Source organism: Malaclemys terrapin, chromosome 1 (assembly GCF_027887155.1).
Source record: "Malaclemys terrapin pileata isolate rMalTer1 chromosome 1, rMalTer1.hap1, whole genome shotgun sequence".
NCBI classification, from domain to species: domain Eukaryota; kingdom Metazoa; phylum Chordata; order Testudines; family Emydidae; genus Malaclemys; species Malaclemys terrapin.
The window spans coordinates 246,833,993-246,854,014 of record NC_071505.1 but is presented as its reverse complement, the minus strand read 5'-3'; the positions used below and the strand labels follow the sequence as shown (position 1 = coordinate 246,854,014).

The following is a 20,022-nucleotide window of genomic DNA, read 5'->3' as shown; positions in this document are numbered from 1 at the left end:
CTTCTTTATCCTCACTAAGAGCTGCCATGAACCTCTGAGGCGAGCAAATCCGTCAGAAAGTGCAGGAACCACCGAGGCAGAGGAGGAACTTTGTCACAATAGTAAAAATGAACTGTTGTCAGAAAAAAATTCTTTGAATACTACATAGGGATCTCATCTGCTTAGCATGAATGTCCCTTTTCTGCAGTCAACTTTCTGACCGTAATCATGTTTTAGTATTAAATTTGTTCTTCTGTGCCACTATTTAGGTTAACATTTCTCCAGGGTTTCCTGCTTGTTTTCATGAAGTAGATTCCCAAATGTATGTCAGTGTTGTATGAATTACATTTAAATATAAAAAGTCAAAAACATGTCTTTCTCAGTTGATTCTGAAATCATGTCATGTGGTTTTCCTGTTATTGCTAGATTATGCAGCATATGGTGTACTGTAAAATTTCCTAATTTGAAGACTTGTGTGCTATTTAGGGTTATGATAAAGATACACATGCTGGTGAAACTTGTTTATCACTGTGTATTATGAATGACGTGCTGCTTTTCTCTGCCATATGGAGTTTGTCATCCATACTTGAAAAAATAAAATATTAACCCACTTTTTACCATTGTCTGGCTAAAGGGATAGTGAGACTTTGATATTTCTCTTTAGTGAAATTTGAAAAGTAATAAACTTTATAAATGAAGATTTAACTTTCAACCAAAAATAAAATCTTATTGTTTTTCAGACAGAAAACTTGGAGAGTACAATAACCATACCGGATATCAAATTACACAGCAACCCTTCAGCTTTTAATGTTTACTGCAATGTCCGCCATTGTGTTTTGGAGTGGCAAAAAAAAGAAACATCCTTAACTTTGGCTTCAAAGAACACTGTGCAGAGTGGGGATTCAGATAGTGATGAAGAGGAGGAGTCCAAAGAGCCACCCCTCAAGCTTCCAAAGGCAAGTGACCCTGGATAATTTTTCATGTGTAATTACAAGGTCTACGTGGCACATCTTTGACAGTTTTATTCATCAAAATTAATTTAACCCTTTCTCAGTTGGATCGTTTTACTTTATGACAAGTTATTAGGAACATAGTAATTGTTATACCAGGTCAGACCAAGTATCTTCTCTGACAGTGGTGGATACTGGATGCTTCAGAGGACTGCAAGAAACTCTGAGGTGGTCACTTGGAAATAAGCTACCCACAAGTTTCTTTTTAACTCCCTCAATTAGAAGTTGGCTCATTCTCTGATTTATGAGGGTTTATATTACTTCCAAACATTTATTTTTTCAATCCCATCTAATGTAACTGGATATTTTTATCCTCCACATAAATATTTTGTTCTTTTTTTGAAATCTTGCTTAGCTCTTGGCTGCAGTGTTGTTGGTCTGTATATTAAGATTGTGGACAGAATACTTCAGTAATAATAGCTTTTAGAATTTAATGACTTTAATGATTTTGCTATGAGTGTATAATAGGATGCTGTTCAATAGTGGAATATTAGAAAGAAAAGCTGGTGAGAATGGTTAAACTGCATCGTTTTTCTTACCTGCATATTTTATTTGCTCATATGTCCGATTACCAGTTCCATTTAGCTATTGAGTATGCCTTTTGTGAATTCTGTTTTGCCCACCAATTAGTGTTTGTTTAATGTGTAATCTATTAATATTGTTTCCGGTCATCCTTCCCTGATGTGAGCTCAAAGGGAGTTGGGCAGAGCAGCTTCACATAGTTCTTTTTATGTGACTTATTATGATAAGGTTGAATTAAATACTAGTAAAATTGCCTTTATGTTGGTCTTATTGTTGCCTGGAAAACAGGTATCTTACAGATGTTTTGTCATGAAAGGTTAGCTTGGAAGTCCAGAGAGGATTTTGGTGAACTTCAGAGGGACTTAACCAAAGTAGATAATTGGGCAACATGGCAGACAAATTCAGTGTTGATAAATGCCAAGTAATGCATGTTGGAGGGAAGGATTGGTGGTAGTATAATGCACTTTTACAGAGTTCTAAATTAACTATATAATCTCAGCTCATTGAAGGCTTGCTCAATGTGTAGCTTCAGTCAAAAAAGTAAACAAAATATTAGGATGCATAAGGAGTGGGATGAAGAGGAATATGAAAAACAGAATGCCTTTATGTAAATCAGTAGTCTGGCTTTAGTACTGCTGACCCTGTATCCAAAAGGATATTTGAGAATTAGAGGGCACAAAAATGATTAGGGACGTGGAAAAAACATCTATGAAGAGAGTAGAAAGATTCCTGTTTGTCAGTAAGGAGACAAATAAGAGAATGGGAATTTCTGTTCTTCCTGTCTCAAAACACAAGCACCAAGGGGATGGACATTCAGCACAATGTAAAGGTGGTAAATTTAAAACTGATAAAATGAATACTTTTTCACACAGTACTTAAATTGTGGAAAAATTGGAACAGGATGATTTTTTGAGCCTAATAACTTAGTAAGACTCAGAGGGATTGGATGTTTGTGGATACTTTGTAATAGTCACTGGTAATGAAGGACAGAAGGAGACAATAAGCTCTGTTTCAGGACATAAATCAATCTCTTAACTACAAGTATTAAAATATGACCTTTGAGGGGCGGGATGATCCCACATATACCTAGTGTGGTTTTTTTTTGTGTGTGTACATTCCTTTGAAGTATGTGGTGCTGGCCACTTCTGGAGACAGGATACTCAGCTAGATTAATCGTGAATCTGATCCAGTATGGCAATTCCCATATAAGGGCATAGGGCCTGTTTTCTTTGTAAATTTGGTTGATCGCTTCTGAAGGTGGAGTTGTAAATGCTGCCTACCTTGATTTGTTTACTTGGGAGGGAAGGGATTTGTGATTTTTTTTGTTTTGTTTTTGTTTTGTTTTTTGTAGTGAATATTCCACATTTATTGACTTTGTCACCTGATCAAAATGGAATGAATGACAGCTTACCTGTGTGAATGTGAAAAAACAAGCTGTTTTAACATCTATTAATACTATTTGCAGTTTCTAGAAATACTTTCATAGTGAGGCAGTGTTAGAACAGTGTGGATAAAATTTTCAGAAGTAACCTAGGCACCAGATTTTCAGTTACTTTGATACCTAAAGATGCAGTTAGGCATCTAGTGGGGCTTTAAAAAACACCTACACAGGGTAAAGGCCAAATTTCCATTGTAATAATACAGAATTGGGCATCTAAGTTGCTTAGCTGCATATCTGCATCATTAGGCACCAAAGTGCCTTTGAAAATATGGACCTTTTGGAACCTAACAGCTTGCCTACAGCGTACCAATTGCTGTGCATTACTTGCGGTGTGGACGGTGTTACGGTGCAATGAAAGTCCAAGTATGCAGTTTAGTGGACTTTCACTGCTCTATAGCAGTGTCCACACGGCAAGTTACTGTGCAAGCAGGCTGATTCACACTATAGCTTGCTGCACAATATCCATGTGTAGACAAGCCCCATCTTTTGTTGAAAATCCATAGGATTTAGGAGCCAAAGTGCCTAAATCACTTTTGAAGATGGGACCTAGACTCCTAAGTCACTTAAGTGCTTTTGCGAATGTTATCTTCATTAATAGGTGAATTGCTTTGATATTTCGTGTGTGGATGTATATGTGTGTATGTATATTTGTATATACACATAATAAAATTTATTGGATTGGCATAGGCTACTGAGCTCATTTTTTGTTAATTTGATATAAATGAGGAGAGTTGTTGCAGATGATTTGAAGTCTCATTTTAGTAATTTCTAGACTTATTTCCTTTGAATAAGATACTGGGCTAAATAGAGAATATTGATAAAGATCTTTTATGTTCGTCAAAGAGGGATGAAAGTTGGAAGAAAAACGTACACCTAACTTTTTCCACTTTCACAGCTCCTCCGGTGCTAAGCTTTTTAAGACTGAGATTGGGGCCTGGTTTATACTAGAAAACTTGGTCAATATAACTATGTTACTAACAGGTGTGAAAAATCCACATTCTTGAGTGGTGTAGTTAAGCCTACCGAAGTCCCAGTGTAGACAGCACTAGGTCAGTGGAAGAACTCTTCTGTTGACCTAGTTGCTGCCTCTCAGGGAGGCAGATTACCTGCACTGGTGGGGAGAATCTTCCCTGTTAGTGTAGATAATGTCTGTACTGAAGAGCTGTGCCACTGTAGCATTTTACGTATAGACAAGCCTCTAGAATGCTTGTTTTTAATTCAAATACAAAATGCTTTTCCAATTGACAATAAAGCTGGTAGTTGAAAACAAGCTGAAATAATTATTGTACTTTTTGAATAAGATGCATTAATAAACCTCAGTGAAATCTCTGGTTTTGTTTTCTGAAATCTGATAGACCAACAAACAAACCAAATTGTTTTATATAGGCTTTTATTTGAAATATAGATCTGAATGAAAAATTCTTTGGAGGTTCCTGTAAATAGATGTTGGAGCAAAATTTGCTGTTTTCCTAAACTGCTGTGTGCCTTTGTTAGTCTTGATGCAAAGATTTTGTATTCTTTCTATGATGAAAGTGTAGTTATCAGTGGTTCACAGTCATGCTGGAAGGGCATAACGAGTGGGGTCCGCAGGGATCAGTTCTGGGTCCAGTTCTGTTCAATATCTTCATCAATGATTTAGATAATGGCATAGAGTACACTTATAAAGTTTGCGGATGATACCAAGCTAGGAGGGTTGCAAGTGCTTTGGAGGAGAGGATTAAAATTCAAAATGACCTGGAGAAATGGTCTGACGTAAATAGGATGAAATTCAATAAGGACAAATGCAAAGTATTCCATTTAGGATGGAACAATCATTTGCACACATACAAAATGGGAAATGACTGCCAAGGAAGGAGTACTACAGAAAGGGATCTGGCGGTTATAGTGGACCACAAGCTAAATATGAATGAACAGTATAACACGGTTGCAAAAAAAGCGATCATCATTCTGGAATATATTAGGAGTGTTGTAATCAAGACATGAGAAGTAATTCTTCCGCTCTACTCCGCGCTGATTAGGCCTCAACTGGAGTATTGTGTCCAGTTCTGGGTGCCACATTTCAGGAAAGATGTGGACAAATTGGAGAAAATCATTTTTGTTGCTCTTCTGTGGACTAAAGGTCTAGAAAACATTACCTATGAGAGAAGATTGAAAAAATTGGGTTGGTTTAGTGTGGAAAAGAGAAGACTGCGAGGGGACATAAGAGTTTTCAAATACATAAAAGTTTGTTGAAGGGAGGAGGGAGAAAAATAGTTGTTCTTAACCTCTGAGGATAGGAGAAAAGCAATGGGCTTAACTTGCAGCAAGGGAGGTTTAGGTTGGACATTAGTAAAAACATCTTAACTGTCAGAGTGGTTAAGCACTGGAATAAATTGCCTAGGGAGGTTGTTGAATCTCCATCATTGGAGATTTTTAAGAGCATGTTAGAAAAACACCTGTCAGGAATGATCTAGATAATACTTAGTCCTGCCATGAGTGCAGGGGATTGGACTAGATGAGGTCCCTTCCAGTCCTATGATTCTGAGACACAAACACGTGTATCTTCTTTGGGCACAGTTGGATTAAGAAGCCCAATGATGAAGACACTGGCCTTGGCCCTGGAATTGAATTCCATGATTGTTGCACAGGCAGTTCTTAATTCATCTGATCTGATAGTGAAAGCCTCTAAGGCACCACTGGGATTGGCTTTTGAGATAAGAGCCGAGCCCCAAGAAAAGCCTTTGTATCAGTCGTCTTTTGATTAAAAAAATGTCAAGAAATAAGAAGGCTTCTCTTATCAGGGCCAAGTTGCATCCAGGAGATTAATCAGATCTGCATTTTTTGACATCAGATCCAAACCTGAAAATTAGATGTAAATCCCTGCGTAAATCTCAATTATGGGTTCTAAGGACAGCATCTGATCTAAAGAGAGCTCTGGAACTAGCAGTAGTTTCATCATCACCGATTCACACAGCTTCATCGGTTACTGTGGTAGCTGAAGTTCACCACACAAATCTGCAGAGCCACGAGACCAGTTAGCTAAAGTGGAGAAGATGAAAGCTCCAACCAATTATCCTTCTCATATTTTGACTCCTGTGAAACAAGAGAGATGGGATAAGCGATTTTATTTTTCCCAGAGACTTTCCTGCTGCCCCCAAGAATACCTTCGGGCTCACGCGGTGAAATGATGTCGCCTTTTTTGCTAAACATGCCAGGTCCTCTAGTTTCTCCACTTGTCTCTTGAATCTGCAGTCTGTGCTTGTCCGATCTACAGAGGAACTGGACTGAGTTAGGTTTTCAGAGGTCCTGTCGAGATTTCACGTTCAGGAAAGAGTACTTCTGGACATTGGGCTTGTGCTGTCTTATCTTCTAGGGTCTGAGATGTTCCTAGAATTTGGGTATTGTACTACTGGCAAGTTCCACTAAAGGATGCATGGCCCTATTAGTGTCGTTTCAGCAGCACAGAGAGATTGCACGGCCACTGTTGGAAAAGCTTGCCCATTGTATCCGAGCTTCCCAGATCTGACTACTTCTCCTGTCTTCAAAGAGCATTGTCACTCTATGATCCCTGAAATTCTGTCAGCAGAAGGAGAGCCTGCGGCTCAGAATACCAGCAACTGGAGCCAATGGTGGAAACTGACTCATCACCAAATGAATTGTTGGGGTGGCTACCACTACTTCTCATTCTAAGGACAGTTTACAATTCCACAAGTTTGTAGATAAGATGGCCATGACTTTGAAACTTCCATCTGTAATATTGGAAGAACACCCCCATTCTGTATTTGTTTTGGGTGCTCTGTCAAGGAATGAAGTCTTTCTTCCAGTTGTAGATGAACTGTTGCAGCCTGCAAAAGCAATGCAGTGTACCGCTTCAAAAAACAAAAACCAAAAAAACCCCTAAGTTATATTATTTGCTATATAAAATATTCTCCTTTGTTCACGCCCTAAGCCTTAGTTGCAGCAGTCATTAGATCTAGAGGAGTAGATTTGAATTTCACATCCTCCAGCAAGAGGGGAAAATAGATGGAGGTAACTGGTTAAAAAAAGTGTTTGCCATTGTTTGCCTTGAAGAAACAGTGGCTAATTACCAGGCAGTATGGGAAAGGTTTTCTGCCTAATACAGGCAGAGAATAGTCCACTGATTGTCCTTCATATGGGAACAAATGATACTTCTGGATTTTCATGGGGACGCTTCAAGGAAGACTAGACGAGGCTCGGAAAGATGCTTAAAGAAATGGAGGCTAATGTGATGTTCAGTGGGATTCTACCTGTCGCTAGAAGAGGAGAGCAAAGGTGAGACAAGATTGAGGATCCATAGATGGCTCAGACAGTGGTACTGTACGGAGGTCTTTGGGATAATTGTCCACTGGGAGACATTCACAGACAGAAGTGTTTTCATGGGACAGACTCCACCTTAATAGGGAGGGAAATAGACTTCTTAAATGGAGGTTGAGACAACTGATTACAAGCGCTTTAAATTAGGAATTCACAGTAGATGCTCTTGTAATCTCCACGCCTGGTTCTAACCCTGAGTGGGGGAAAAAATCAAGTAACAGAGGATATAGCAATGGAGAAAGGAACAACAGAGGGTAGGAGAATGGATATCAAGAGGACAGATACTGTCCGTGGTATTGGCACTAACAGTCAGGTAGGCGATACTGGTAGTAGAGTGACCATGCTTAGTCGTGTGAGGAATCTTGGTGAAGCCAAGCAGGAACAACTTAGATGTCTTTACAACAATGCAAGGAGCCTGGGTAACAAAATGGATGAACGAGAACTCCTGGGTCAGGAAGTTAAACTAGATATTATAGGGATAACAGAAATAAAATGGAATAGTAGTCATGACTGAAATATAGGTATTGAAGGGTATGTTCTGTTCAGAAATACAGATAAAGGTGGTGGAGTAGCATTGTATATTAATGGTAAAGTAGGCGATCCAGAAATTAGAAGTGATTGGATAAAATGGGGAATCTGTTTGGGTCAAAATCACTTTGGCAAAGAAAGCTGTAAAAGAAGCTTCACTGGGATAATGCTTGGGGTATACTAAATACCCCCATGATCTGATATGGATAGGGACTTCTTTAATATTTTCAATGGGATAATCATACAATTTCCAGTAGTATTTATAGGAGACTTTAATTTCCCTGATATATATTGGCGGACAAATGCTACTAATAATGGTAGGGCCCAGATATTCCTGAATGTGATAGCAGACAGATTTTTTTTCACCAGGTACTCACTGAACCAAGAAGAGGTGATGTCATTTTAGGTTTCGTATTGGTAAGTATTAATGAACTCATAAAAGAACTGGTTTTAGAGGACTACTTTGGCTCAAGTGATCATGAGTTAATTCAGTTGAAAGTTAATGGAAGGATTTTTTTAAAAAAGGTCTGCAACTAGGATCCTTGATTTCAAAAGGGCAAACTTAAAAAAATTGAGGGAAGTTGTTAGGGAAGTAGACTGGACTGAAGAACTTAAGCAGCTGAATGAGGAGGAGGCTTGGAATTATTTAAATCAGAGTTGTAGAAACTATCTGAAGCCTGCATCTCAAGCAAGGGGAGAAAAATTGTGGGAAAGGGTTGAAGATCTAACAGCATGAACAAGCATCTTAAACAGGTTAAGAGACAGCAGAAAGCTGATAAGGGATGGATCAGCAAGGAAAATGACTCTTGGAGGTCAGAAAGTGTAGGGAAAAGGTGGGACCTGCCAAAAGCCAAACAGAGTTGGACCTTGGAAAGGAAATTAATACAGTAAGAGGTACTTTAGACATATAAAGAAAAAGAAAACAAAGAAAGAAGTGGGACTGCTAAGCACTGAGAATGGGGTGGATATTAAAGATAATCTAGGTGTGGCCCAACATTTAAGTGAACACTTCGCCTAAGTTTTAAATAAGGGTATAATAAGGCTCTTAGAAGTAGTGGCAGGGTGGCTAATGGAAACGAGGTTATGGAAGTAGAAATTACGACATTCTAGGTAGAAGTCAAACTGAAACAGCTTGGGACCAAATGGGGGCCCAGATAATTTCAATCCATGAATATTAAAGGAGCTGGCAGATAAAAGTGCAAGTCCAATAGCAAGGATTTTTAATGAATCTGTAAACTTAGGAGTTGTACCCTGTGACTGGAAAATTGCTTATATTATGCCTGTTTGACCTCAGTTGTATGCAAAGTCTTGGAACAAATTTTGAAAGAGAAAGTAGTTAAGTACATAAAGGTAAACAGTAATTGGGATAAAATACAACATGGTTTTAAAAGAGGTAGACTGTGCCAGATCAATCTGATCTCTTTTTTTGAGAAATTAACTAGTTTCTTTAGACAAAGGAAATGCAGTAGATCTAATCTACATGGTTTTCAGTAAGGCATGCCACATGGAAAATTATTAGTTAAATTGGAGAAAATAGGGATTAATATGGGACTGGGAAGGTGGATAAGGAACTGGTTAAAGGGAACACTATAATGGGTCATACTGAAAAGTGAAATGTTAGGCTGGAGGGAGGTTACTAGTGGAGTTCCCCAGGGATCAGTCTTGGGACCAATTTTATTTAACATTTTTATTAATGACCGTGGCACATAAATGGGGGTGTGCTAATAACTTGTGGATGAGACAAAGAATATCATACAAGATTTGTGTGACATTGAAAACTGGAGTAATAAAAATGGGATGAAATTTAATAGTGCAAAGTGCAAGGTCATGCAATTAGGGACTAACAAGAAGAATTTTTGCTATAAGCTGGGGACATCTCAGTTAGAAGCGACAGAGGAGAAGGAAGACCTGGGTGTATTGGTTGATCACAGGATGACTATGAGCTGCCAGTGTGATGCAACCGTGAAAAAGATGAATGCAGTCCTGGTATGCATCAGGTAGAGATTGGAAAGTGTTATTACTATACAAGGCACCGGCGAGACCTCATCTAGAATACTGTGTGCAATTCTGGTGTCCCATGTTTTAAGAACAATGAATTCAAACTGGAACAGGTACAGAGAAGAGCTACTAGGATGATCAGAGGAGTGGGAAAACTACCTTACGAGAGAAAACATAAGGATAAGGATTTTGTCTAGTTCAGCATAACCAAATGAAGACTGAAGGTAGATATGATTGCTCTATGTAAAGGCATCTGAGGGATAAATACCAGGGAGAGAGAGGAATTATTTAAGTTGAGGGTAAATGTTGGCACAAGAACAAATATATATAAATAGGCCATCAATACGTTTAGACATGTAATTCTAACCATCAGAGGAGTGAAGTTCTGGAACAGCCTCCCAAGGGGGCCATTGGGGCAAATTTCCTAACTGGTTTCAAGACTGAGCTTGATAAGTTTATTGAGGGGGTTGGTATCAGGAGAGTGCGTACAACAGCATGTGGTCCATCTGTGACTGCTAGTAGCAAATATCTCCTACGGCCAAAGATGGGACATTAGATCACGAGGGCTCTGAGTTACTACACTGAGTTCTTTTCCACTTGTGTGTCTCACTGATATGCTCTGGGTCTAACTGATTTCTGCATTTGGGGCCGGGAAGGAATTTCTCTCCAGGTCAGATTGGCAGAGACCCTGGTTATTTTTGGCCTTCCTCTGCTGCATGTTAAATTAGAGTAAATGGTGGATTCTTTGTAACTTTAAGTCTTTTAAATCAAGATTTGAGCACTTCACTAACTCAGTCAGAGGTTGCGGGTCTATTACAGGGTGGGTGAGAGACTGTGGCCTGTAGTGTGCAGGGGGTCAGACTAGATCGTCATGATGGTCCTTTGTGGCCTTAAAGTCCATGAGTCTAAGAGATGTTTGTCTGCTCCTCCAGAAAGCAAGTTATAGATAGAAGACTTTCCTTGTGAAGGAGGTGGATTATGCATCAAGAAAACTGAAATGTTAGAGAAGGTGAAGAATTCAAGGTCTACAGTACTCTCTTTCAACCTGTTGGAAGAAGGACCTCTGTGGTCCTCTTTTAAGATACTGTAGGGAGTTCAATCCACCATGTTGGTAGTCTTATTCTTGGAGTGCACTGTTGTGGAGGAGCTGGTGGTCATGGTCAGTGTTCCCTCTAATTTTTCCCACCTATGTGTGGAATTAATTTTGTTGTGCCCCAATAAGGAGGTGATCTGTGACACACCAGTTCTGGCAGGGCTGGGCTGGACCAGGCCCCGGGGGAGGGGCTCCTCTTCCCAGCCGCGGCAGCTCCAGTGGGGCTGGGTTGGGCCACCTCTCTACAGCAGTGGCAGTTCCGGTGGGCCTGGGCCGGGCCGGGCTGGAGGACCTGCCAGCCCTTAATAGCTGCGCAGCTTACAGGGAACCTAAGTCATGGTACATATAGATACCAATGAGATAGGGAAGGGCAGGAGGGAGGTCTTGAAGGCCAAATGTAGGCTAAGTGAGAGATTGGAACTTCCATAGTACCAGAATCTGAAAGGCTTTCTGTTCCATATTCGGGTGCAGCCAGCCAGGCAGAACTGCAGGGTGTCCATGTGTGGATGAGACCATGGTGTTAGGAGTAAGGATTTAAGTTTATTAGGAACTGGGGAACCTTCTGGGAAAGGAAGAGCGTATACAGGAAGGATGGGCTCCACCTAAACAAAAGTTCTAGCATGTAAAATTGAAAAGATCATAGAGGAGTTTTTAAACCAAGGGCTGGTGGAAAGCGGACAAGTGCTCCCTTAGGGGATGATTTATTAACAGGGATACTCTATATTCTAGCAAAGAGGAGAGGATAGAAGTACAGGTAGGAACTGAACAGAGAAGCAATCAAACGAAAGAGCCCCATCACTTGCATCACCTGAAGGCAGACTACTAAATATTTACAAATTTTATGTGTGCTTGTATACAAATGCAAGAAGTCTAAATACCAAGATGAACAAACTTGAGTATTAAATGAGGCTGTTGATATAATAGGCATCACAGAAATTTGGTGGAACAATGATAATCTATGAACACGGGTAATAGCAGGGTACAAAATATATAGGAATGACGAAGTAGGTCGTGCTGGAGGGGGAGTAGCATTATGTGAAACAAAACATAGAATCAAATCTAATAAAAATCTTAAATTAACCAAACTGTATCCTAGAATCTCTATGGATAGAAATTCCGTGCTTGAATAATAAGAGTATAGCAGTAGGAGCGTACTACTGACTACCTGACTAGGATGGTGAGATGTTCAGGAAGATTGGAGAGGCTACAAACCTAGCAGCAAACCCAATAATAATGGGGGATTTCAACTACAGTAGAATCTCAGAGTTATGAAAACCAGTTATGAAGTGACTGGTCAACCACATATTTCATTTTGAACCAGAAGTACACAATCAGACAGCAGCACAAGCACACACGCATGCAAGTACAGTAGTGTTAAACATAAACTACTAAAAAAAGGGAAAGTTTAAAAAAAAAAAAAATTTGACAAGGCAAGGAAACTATTTTTGTGCTTGTTTCATTTAAATTAAAATGGTTAAAAGCAGCATTTTTTCCCCTTCGTATTAAAGTTTCAAAGCTGTTTTAAGTTAGTTCAGCTGTAAACTTTTGAAAGCACAACCATAATGTTTTGTTCAGAGTTAAGAACATTTCAAAGTTATGAACAACCTCCATTCCTGAGGTGTTTGTAACTCTGAGGTTCTACTATATCCTTGTATACTGGATAGATGTTAACTCCGGATGGGATGCAGAAATAAAACTTCTAGACGAAGGCTGTGTTACACTGTCATTTTCAGCGCTAAAACTTTTGTCGTTCAGGGGTGTGGAAAAAAAACCCTGAGCGACAAAAGTTTTAGTGCTGAAAAGCACCAGTATAGACAGTGCTTTATTGCCGGGAACTCATTCGGGGTGGTTTTATTTTTATTTTTTTTATCGCCGGGAGAGCTCTTCCCTGGTGATAAAGCTTGTCTACACTGCCCATGTCACAGTGCTGCCGTGGTCGTGCTGTAACGTGGGCAGTGTAGTCATACCCTTAGTGACTAGCTATTCCAGGAAGCAGTCCTGGAACACGCAAGGGGAGAGACAATATTTTATTTAGTCCTAAAGCACGGGATCTGGTCCAAGAAGTGAATATAGCTGAACTGCTCAGTAATAACAACCAAAATGTAATTAAATTTAACATCCTTGTATTGGGAAAATTGCCAAAGATATCCACCACAGTAGCATTTAATTTCAAAAAGGGGAACTACACAAAAATGAGAGAGCTAGTTAAATGTAAATTAAAAGGAACAGTTACGAAAGCGAAATTCCTGCAAGCTGCATAGAAACTATTTTAAAACACCATATTTGAGGCTCAAACTAAATGTATACCCCAAATTATAAAAACAAACAAAACAAGTAGGAGGACCAACAAATGCCACCCTGGCTGAACAACAATGTAAGAGAGGGCAGTTAGAGGTAAAAAGACATTCCTTAAAAATTGGAAGTCAAATCCTATTGAGGATCATAGAAAGGAGCATTAACTCTGGCAAGTCAAGTGTAAAAGTATAATTATGCAGGCCAAAAACAAATTTGAAGAGCAACTAGCATAAGACATAAAAACTAATAGCAATTTTTAAGTATGTCACAAGCAGGAAGCCTGACAAGCTATCAGTGAGGCCACTGAATGATAGAGGTGCTAAAGGAGCACTCAAGGAAGACGAGGCTGTTGTGGAGAAGCTATGTGAATACTTTGCATCAGTCTTCACTGGAGAGGATGTGAGGGAGATTCCCGCACCTGAGCCATTCTTTTTAGGTGACAAATCTAAGGAACTGTCCCAGGTTGAGGTGTCAGTAGAAGAATTTTGGAACATATTGATTAATTAAACAGTAATAAGTCTGCAGGCCCAGATGGTAGTCACACAAGAGTTGTGAAGGAACTCAGATATGAAATTGCAGAACTATTAACTGTGATATGCAAGTTATTGCTTAAATCTGCCTCTGTACCAGATGACTGAAGGGTAGCTAGTGTAATGCCAATTTTTAAAAAAGTCTCCAGAGGCAATCCTGGCAATTATAGGTTGGTAAACCTAAGTTCAATACCAGACAAATTTGTTGAAACTATAATGAAGAATGTAATGATCAGACACACAAATGCAGTATGTTGGGGAAGAGCCAGCACAGCTTTTGTAATGGCTATCTGACCAATCTATTTGAATTCTTTGAGGGTGTCAGCAAGCATGTGGACAAACGTGATCTCATGGATATAGTGTACTTGGACTTTCAGAAAGCCCTTGGCAAGGTCCCCTCTCAAAGGCTCTTTGCAAAGCAAGCAGTCATGAGGTAAGAGGAAAGGTCCTTTCACAGATCAGTAATTGGTTAAAAGATAGGAAACAAAGGTAGGAATAAATGATCAGTTTTCACAATGGAGAGATGATCTGTACTGGAACCAGTCCTATTCAACATATTCATAAATGATCTGAAAAAAGGGGTAAATATAGTGAGGTGGCAAAGTTTGCAAGTGATACAAAATTACTCAAAACAGTTAAGTCCAAAGCAGATGTGAAGAGTTACTAAGGGATCTCACAAAACTGGGTGACTGGGTAACAAAATGGCAGATGAAATTCAGTGTTGATTGGTGCAAAGTAATGCATATTGGAAAACATAATCCCAATAATACATACAAAATGATGGGCGTCTATCTTAATTATCTACCACCGGTCAAGAAAGAGCTCTTGTAGTCATCGTGAGTAGTTCTTTGGAAACATCTGCTCAGGGTGAGGTGGTAGTCAGAAAAGCTAACAATGTTAGGAACCATGTGAGCAGTGTGATCAGCACTGCAATGAGGTGATTACACCCTTTGAGCTGCGACAGCAGCCTTAATTTATGAGTGTGAATGTGCAGAGTCCATCTGAAAGAACTCTGGTTATAAGTAACCTTCATTTTCTGTGTCACTGTAAACTTGTACTGTCACAGGCTCCCCAATAGAAGCTATTACAGGTGCTAAACCCAAATTGGGCCTGTGCCATTCATGTGGTTGGTAACCAGGGGGTCTGCAGCCCAGAGATCCAGTCTAAGTATGTATCAGAGGGGTAGCCGTGTTAGTCTGAATCTGTAAAAAGCAACAGAGGGTCCTGTGGCACCTTTGAGACTAAACAGAAGTACTGGGAGCATAAGCTTTCGTGGGTCAGAACCTCACTTCTTCAGATGCAAGTAATGGAAATCTCCAGAGGCAGGTATATATCAGTGTGGAGATCTCCACACTGATATATACCTGCCTCTGGAGATTTCCATTACTTGCATCTGAAGAAGTGAGGTTCTGACCCACGAAAGCTTATGCTCCCAGTACTTCTGTTTAGTCTCAAAGGTGCCACAGGACCCTCTGTTGCTTTTTAGTCTAAGTATGGTTGAACTGCATGACTCTGCGCAGAGTGAGGTGCAGGAAGCCAGGCCAGTCACACAAGGGATGGATGCATTTGAGAGGAAATAAAGAGGTCCAAGGTACAGTTTGTCCTGTAGCCATGACATGATCTAAAAATTGAAAACAATCAGCTTTGTTCAGGGGTTTTTAAATATTAAATATCTAATTATGTAGACACATGCATATTAGAATAACCGTATCTCTGTTTCATATTCAAAATTACACTCGTTTGAGAATTTGGTTTGATTATTTCTGTCTGGGGACTGCTGTGCTCTTCTATATTTACATGGTAGAGTGTTTGTGTTAAGCTAAAGAGAAATTCATACCATTATGTAAATATTTTTATGGCTGAACTGATCAAAGCATCCTGATAATGGGTCTTCTGTTTAAAATGTGTGTTGTACTTTTTTAGATCATTGAAGTTGGACTATGTGAAGTTTTTGAATTGATCAAGGAGACAAGATTTTCTCATCCATCACTGTGTCTCAGGAGTCTGCAAGCTCTGCTTAATGTGCTCCAGGGCCAGCAGCCAGAAGGTCTCCAGTCAGAGCCTCCTGAAGTTCTAGGTAATATTTCATACTTTTGCTTGAGCTTATGTTTGGCGCAAAAAAAAAAAAAGTCATTAGCAGGCAATGAGAAGAGGATGGTGTGTTTTCATCTATTTTAATAGATTATTTATACAAAGAATTTATATTCAGTTCTCTGTTATAACCTGATACATTTAATTTTTGTTCTGGGGCCATGACTCCCTCAAGGGAATTGGACACTCTGACCCGTTATCTTTGTAAAAGAGAGATCTCTGTATATAGAGGGGATATCATTTTGTGCTTTTATGACATTCACTTCACCAGTTATTTGTACACTGTAGTGATACAAAAACCAGAAAGTCCAGCTTGAGGTTCTTTTTGGTTTTACTAATCCTATAAGACATTGGTCTCCGAGAAAAGGCAATGCTGTGGAAGGCCACTATCCTATACTACTACTGCATGCTAAAAATTTGTATATTTATCTATTGTATAAAAGTTGAATAATACACAGAGAAATGTCATGTTTTGTTTGTCACTCTTGAACAATTGTATCATTGCGTATTCACTAATAAAGGTAATATCGGTATTTTGATCCTTTGGTTTTTGGTGGTACTGAAAACATGTTGATTTACCTCTTAACAGCTCTGCATATGAAGAGTAGCAAAAGAAGTGCATGCAGTGGAATTAATTACACTGTAGAAATGATCATAGAAAAAGTCTTAACCATAGTAATAGAGTTAGAAACTCAGGCTGTCCATGCTTGTACTTGAACATGTATTGTTCTAAAACCTGTTCAGACTCCTTGGCTCTTGATACCACTGTACATTAGGTATTCAGTTGCAGCGGTAACCAATATAACTGATACGTATGTTTGCATGAAACTTCTAATTATGGTGAGATGTACTGCAGGAAAAGTTGCTAGAAGTTAGATTTGATATACAGTTGTATATCAAGCTACACATTACTGTCTGTAATACTGCAGCTGACATAAAAAAGAAGTAAACACTAAATAAAGAGGAAGATTTCATCCCTGTTCAACAACTGAACAGGAAGAAGAAATGCACGTGATCACAAGTGTATTTATTTTCAAGACATAGTTTACAAAAAAAACAGGGCTGTCAAGCAATGAAAAAAAATTATGATTAATCGCACTGTTAATGGAATACCGTTTATTTAAATATTTTTGGATGCTTTCTACATTTTCAAATATATTGATTTCAATTACAACACAGAATACAAAGTGTGTAGTGCTCACTATATTTATTTTTTATTACAAGTATTTGCACTATAAAAAAGCCAAAAGAATAGTTTTTCAGTTCACCTAATACAAGTACTGTAGTGCAATCTCTTTATCGTGAGAGTTGAACTTATAAATGTAGAATTATGTACCAAAAAAAACCTGCATTCAAAAATAAAACTATGTAAAATTTTAGAGCCTGCAAGTCCACTCAGTCCTACTTGTTCAGCCAATCCCTCAGAGAAACAAATTTGTTTACATTTGCAGGATATAATACTGCCTGCTGCTTGTTTACAATGTCACCTGAAAGTTACAATAGGCGTTGGCATGGCACTGTTGTAACCGGCGTCGCAAGATATTTATGTGCCAGATGCGCTAAAGATTCATATGTCCCTTCATGCTTCAACCACCATTCCAGGGGACATGCGTCCATCATGATGATGGGTTTTGCTCAATAACAATCCAAAGCAGTGCATACCAATGCATGTTCATTTTCATTATCTGAGTCAGGTGCCACCACCAGAAGGTTGATATATATTTTTTTTTTTTGTGGTGGTGGTGGTTCAGGTTCTGTAGTTTCTGCATCGGAGTGTTGCTCTTTTAAGACTTCAGAAAGCGATGTTCCACATCTCATCCCTCTCAGATTTTGGAAGGCACTTCAAATTCTTAAACCTTGGATCAAGAGCTGTATCTTTAGAAATGTCACATTGGTACCTACTTTGCGTTTTTTGTGAAATCTGCAGTGGAAGTGTTCTTTAAACGAACAACATGTGCTGTGTTATCATCTGAGACTACTATAACATGAAATACACCTTTTCCTCGTTCTAACGCTGTCCTCGGGAGCCAAAAAATCTTACTGCGTTATAGGTAAAACTGTGTTATATCGAACTTGCTTTGATCCACTGGAGTGCGCGGCCCCCCCGGAGCACTGCTTTACCGCGTTATATCCGAATTTGTGTTATATCAGGTCGTGTTATATCGGGGTAGAGGTGTATATGGCAGAATGTGGGTAAAACAGAGGAGGGAACATACAGTTCTCCCCCAAGGAGTTCAGTCATAAATTTAATTAACACATTATTTTTTTTAACTAGCTTCATCAGCATGGAAGCATGTTCTCTGGAATGATGGACAAAGCATGAAGGGACATATGAATGTTTAACATATTTGGCACGTAAATACCTTGCAATGCTGGCTACAAAAGTTCCATGCAAATGCCTGCTCTCACTTTCTGGTGACATTGTAAATAAGGAGAGGGCAGCATTATCTCCTATAAATGTAAACAGATTTGTTTGTCTTAGTGATTGGCTGAACAAGAAGTAGGAGTGAGTGGACTTGTAGGCTCTGAAGTTTTTTACATTGTTTTGTTTTCAAGTGCAGTTATGTAACACAAATATAGATTTTTTTTTTTAGTTGCATTTTCTTCACAAAGGTTACACTACAGTACTTGTATGAGGTGAATTGAAAAAAACTTTTCTTTTATCATTTTTACAGTGCAAGTATTTGTAATAAAAATAATATACACTTTGATTTCAATTAAAACACAATACAATATATATGAAAATGTAGAAAAACATCCAAAATATTTAATAAATTTCAATTGGTATTCTATTGTTTAACAGTGCTATTAAAATTGCAATTAATTGCCATTAATTTTTAAAATCGTGATTCATTTTTTTGAGTTAATCACGTGAGTTAACTGCAATTAATCTATAGCCCTAGAAAAAGCTAATCTTCGAGAAGCTCATCATGTCTTTAGAGACAACATTTCAAAGGTTTTAAAGGCCCCTGGTATACCCATATACTGGAACCTTGTGTCTTGGAAAGACACTTCTCAAACTGATTGAATCACAGCACTACTTCCTCCCCTGGCCTCTTTGGCACATTACCTGGGCACCAGCTCTGTCTGCCACCCCTTCAGTGAAATGGAGCATTAGGCACCCAGAGCCAATGCTGACCCTCAAGATGCCTCGGTAGCCTAAATACAGCCCTCCTAGAACTCAGCCTGGAAGCACACATCTTTGGTAATCATTTAACTTTCTCAGGAGGCATGTAGTAGTGAAGCATATAACACAGACACTTTGAGTGGAGTCTAAAAATGTGAAATGCTCTTTTACTTAACAGATAAAACACAAGAGTACAGATAATTTAGAAAATAATGAACACCCTAAATGCAATGCCCTCACTAGCTCTCCTTCAGAGTCTGGGGGGAACCATCTGGATTCAGGAAGGTAGGCAGGTGACCCTGCCTCATTGGACTTTTGCATATTGGATTGCTTCTCCCTCAGTCTTTCAGCTTGGCTTGAACTTCTCTATTCTTGGCTGGTGTGTGCCCTTCCTTTCTCTTGCCCAGTGGTTTCTGTGTCTTGCGCCAAGCTTTCCGTGTTTGTATGCCCCCATCCCAACATGTGGCTTTCTTTGTTCTGCCTTCTGGTAAATTTCCACTGTTTTAAAACTTCCCCCTTTAATCAGACAAGAGGATGTCTTCCCCTAGCAAACTCCCTTAACTCTTAATGGCTGGTCAGCAGGTTAAGTACTTTTTATGTCCTCAGGCTGGTGTGTGTCTGGTGCAGGTCTTGCCCACAGTGGTGGATACACATACATGGGCTTTCCATGATACAACAGTATCATGAGAAATTCAGAATAACTTCATAATATCCACCAGAGTTCATTGTTGGACAGATAGAGGCCCTGAGTTATCACTGATCCTCCTGATCAAAGTCCGTTCCAGAGGCTTAGCTGGAGATTGAGCTGGAGGCCTCAGAGACAATGGTTCTAGCACTGTCCATTAACACTCTCTCCAGTATTTGCTGAGGGGTGGCTTATCTTGAGACATACTTTTTCTTTCCGGACTTTTTTTTTTCTTCAGACAGACACTTACTGAGTTAAACCGATAAAATCTTATAGAAAGCAACCCAATTAGCAGGTCGACATAGAGTATTAATAAATTATTACAGAGCACCTCTAAATCTGTCATTCTCTATCAGTGACCTATCTGAACACCATGATCTTTTAATGCATTTATCTTGATACCTTGTGT

At 39.1% G+C, this 20,022-nt stretch overlaps 1 protein-coding gene across 14 annotated transcripts in view; it reads left to right on the top strand.

Annotated features, from left to right (window-relative positions):
• The window catches only part of MYCBP2 (MYC binding protein 2), a 399,116-nt gene that overhangs the window by 42,042 nt on the left and 337,052 nt on the right, over positions 1 to 20,022 (top strand). For all 14 annotated transcript variants that reach the window (XM_054011672.1, XM_054011602.1, XM_054011628.1 and 11 more), the window contains exons 3-4: positions 720 to 935; positions 15,634 to 15,787. In XM_054011672.1, coding sequence (XP_053867647.1) covers positions 720 to 935; positions 15,634 to 15,787 — 370 coding nt within the window. The remainder of the gene's footprint in view (positions 1 to 719; positions 936 to 15,633; positions 15,788 to 20,022) is intronic.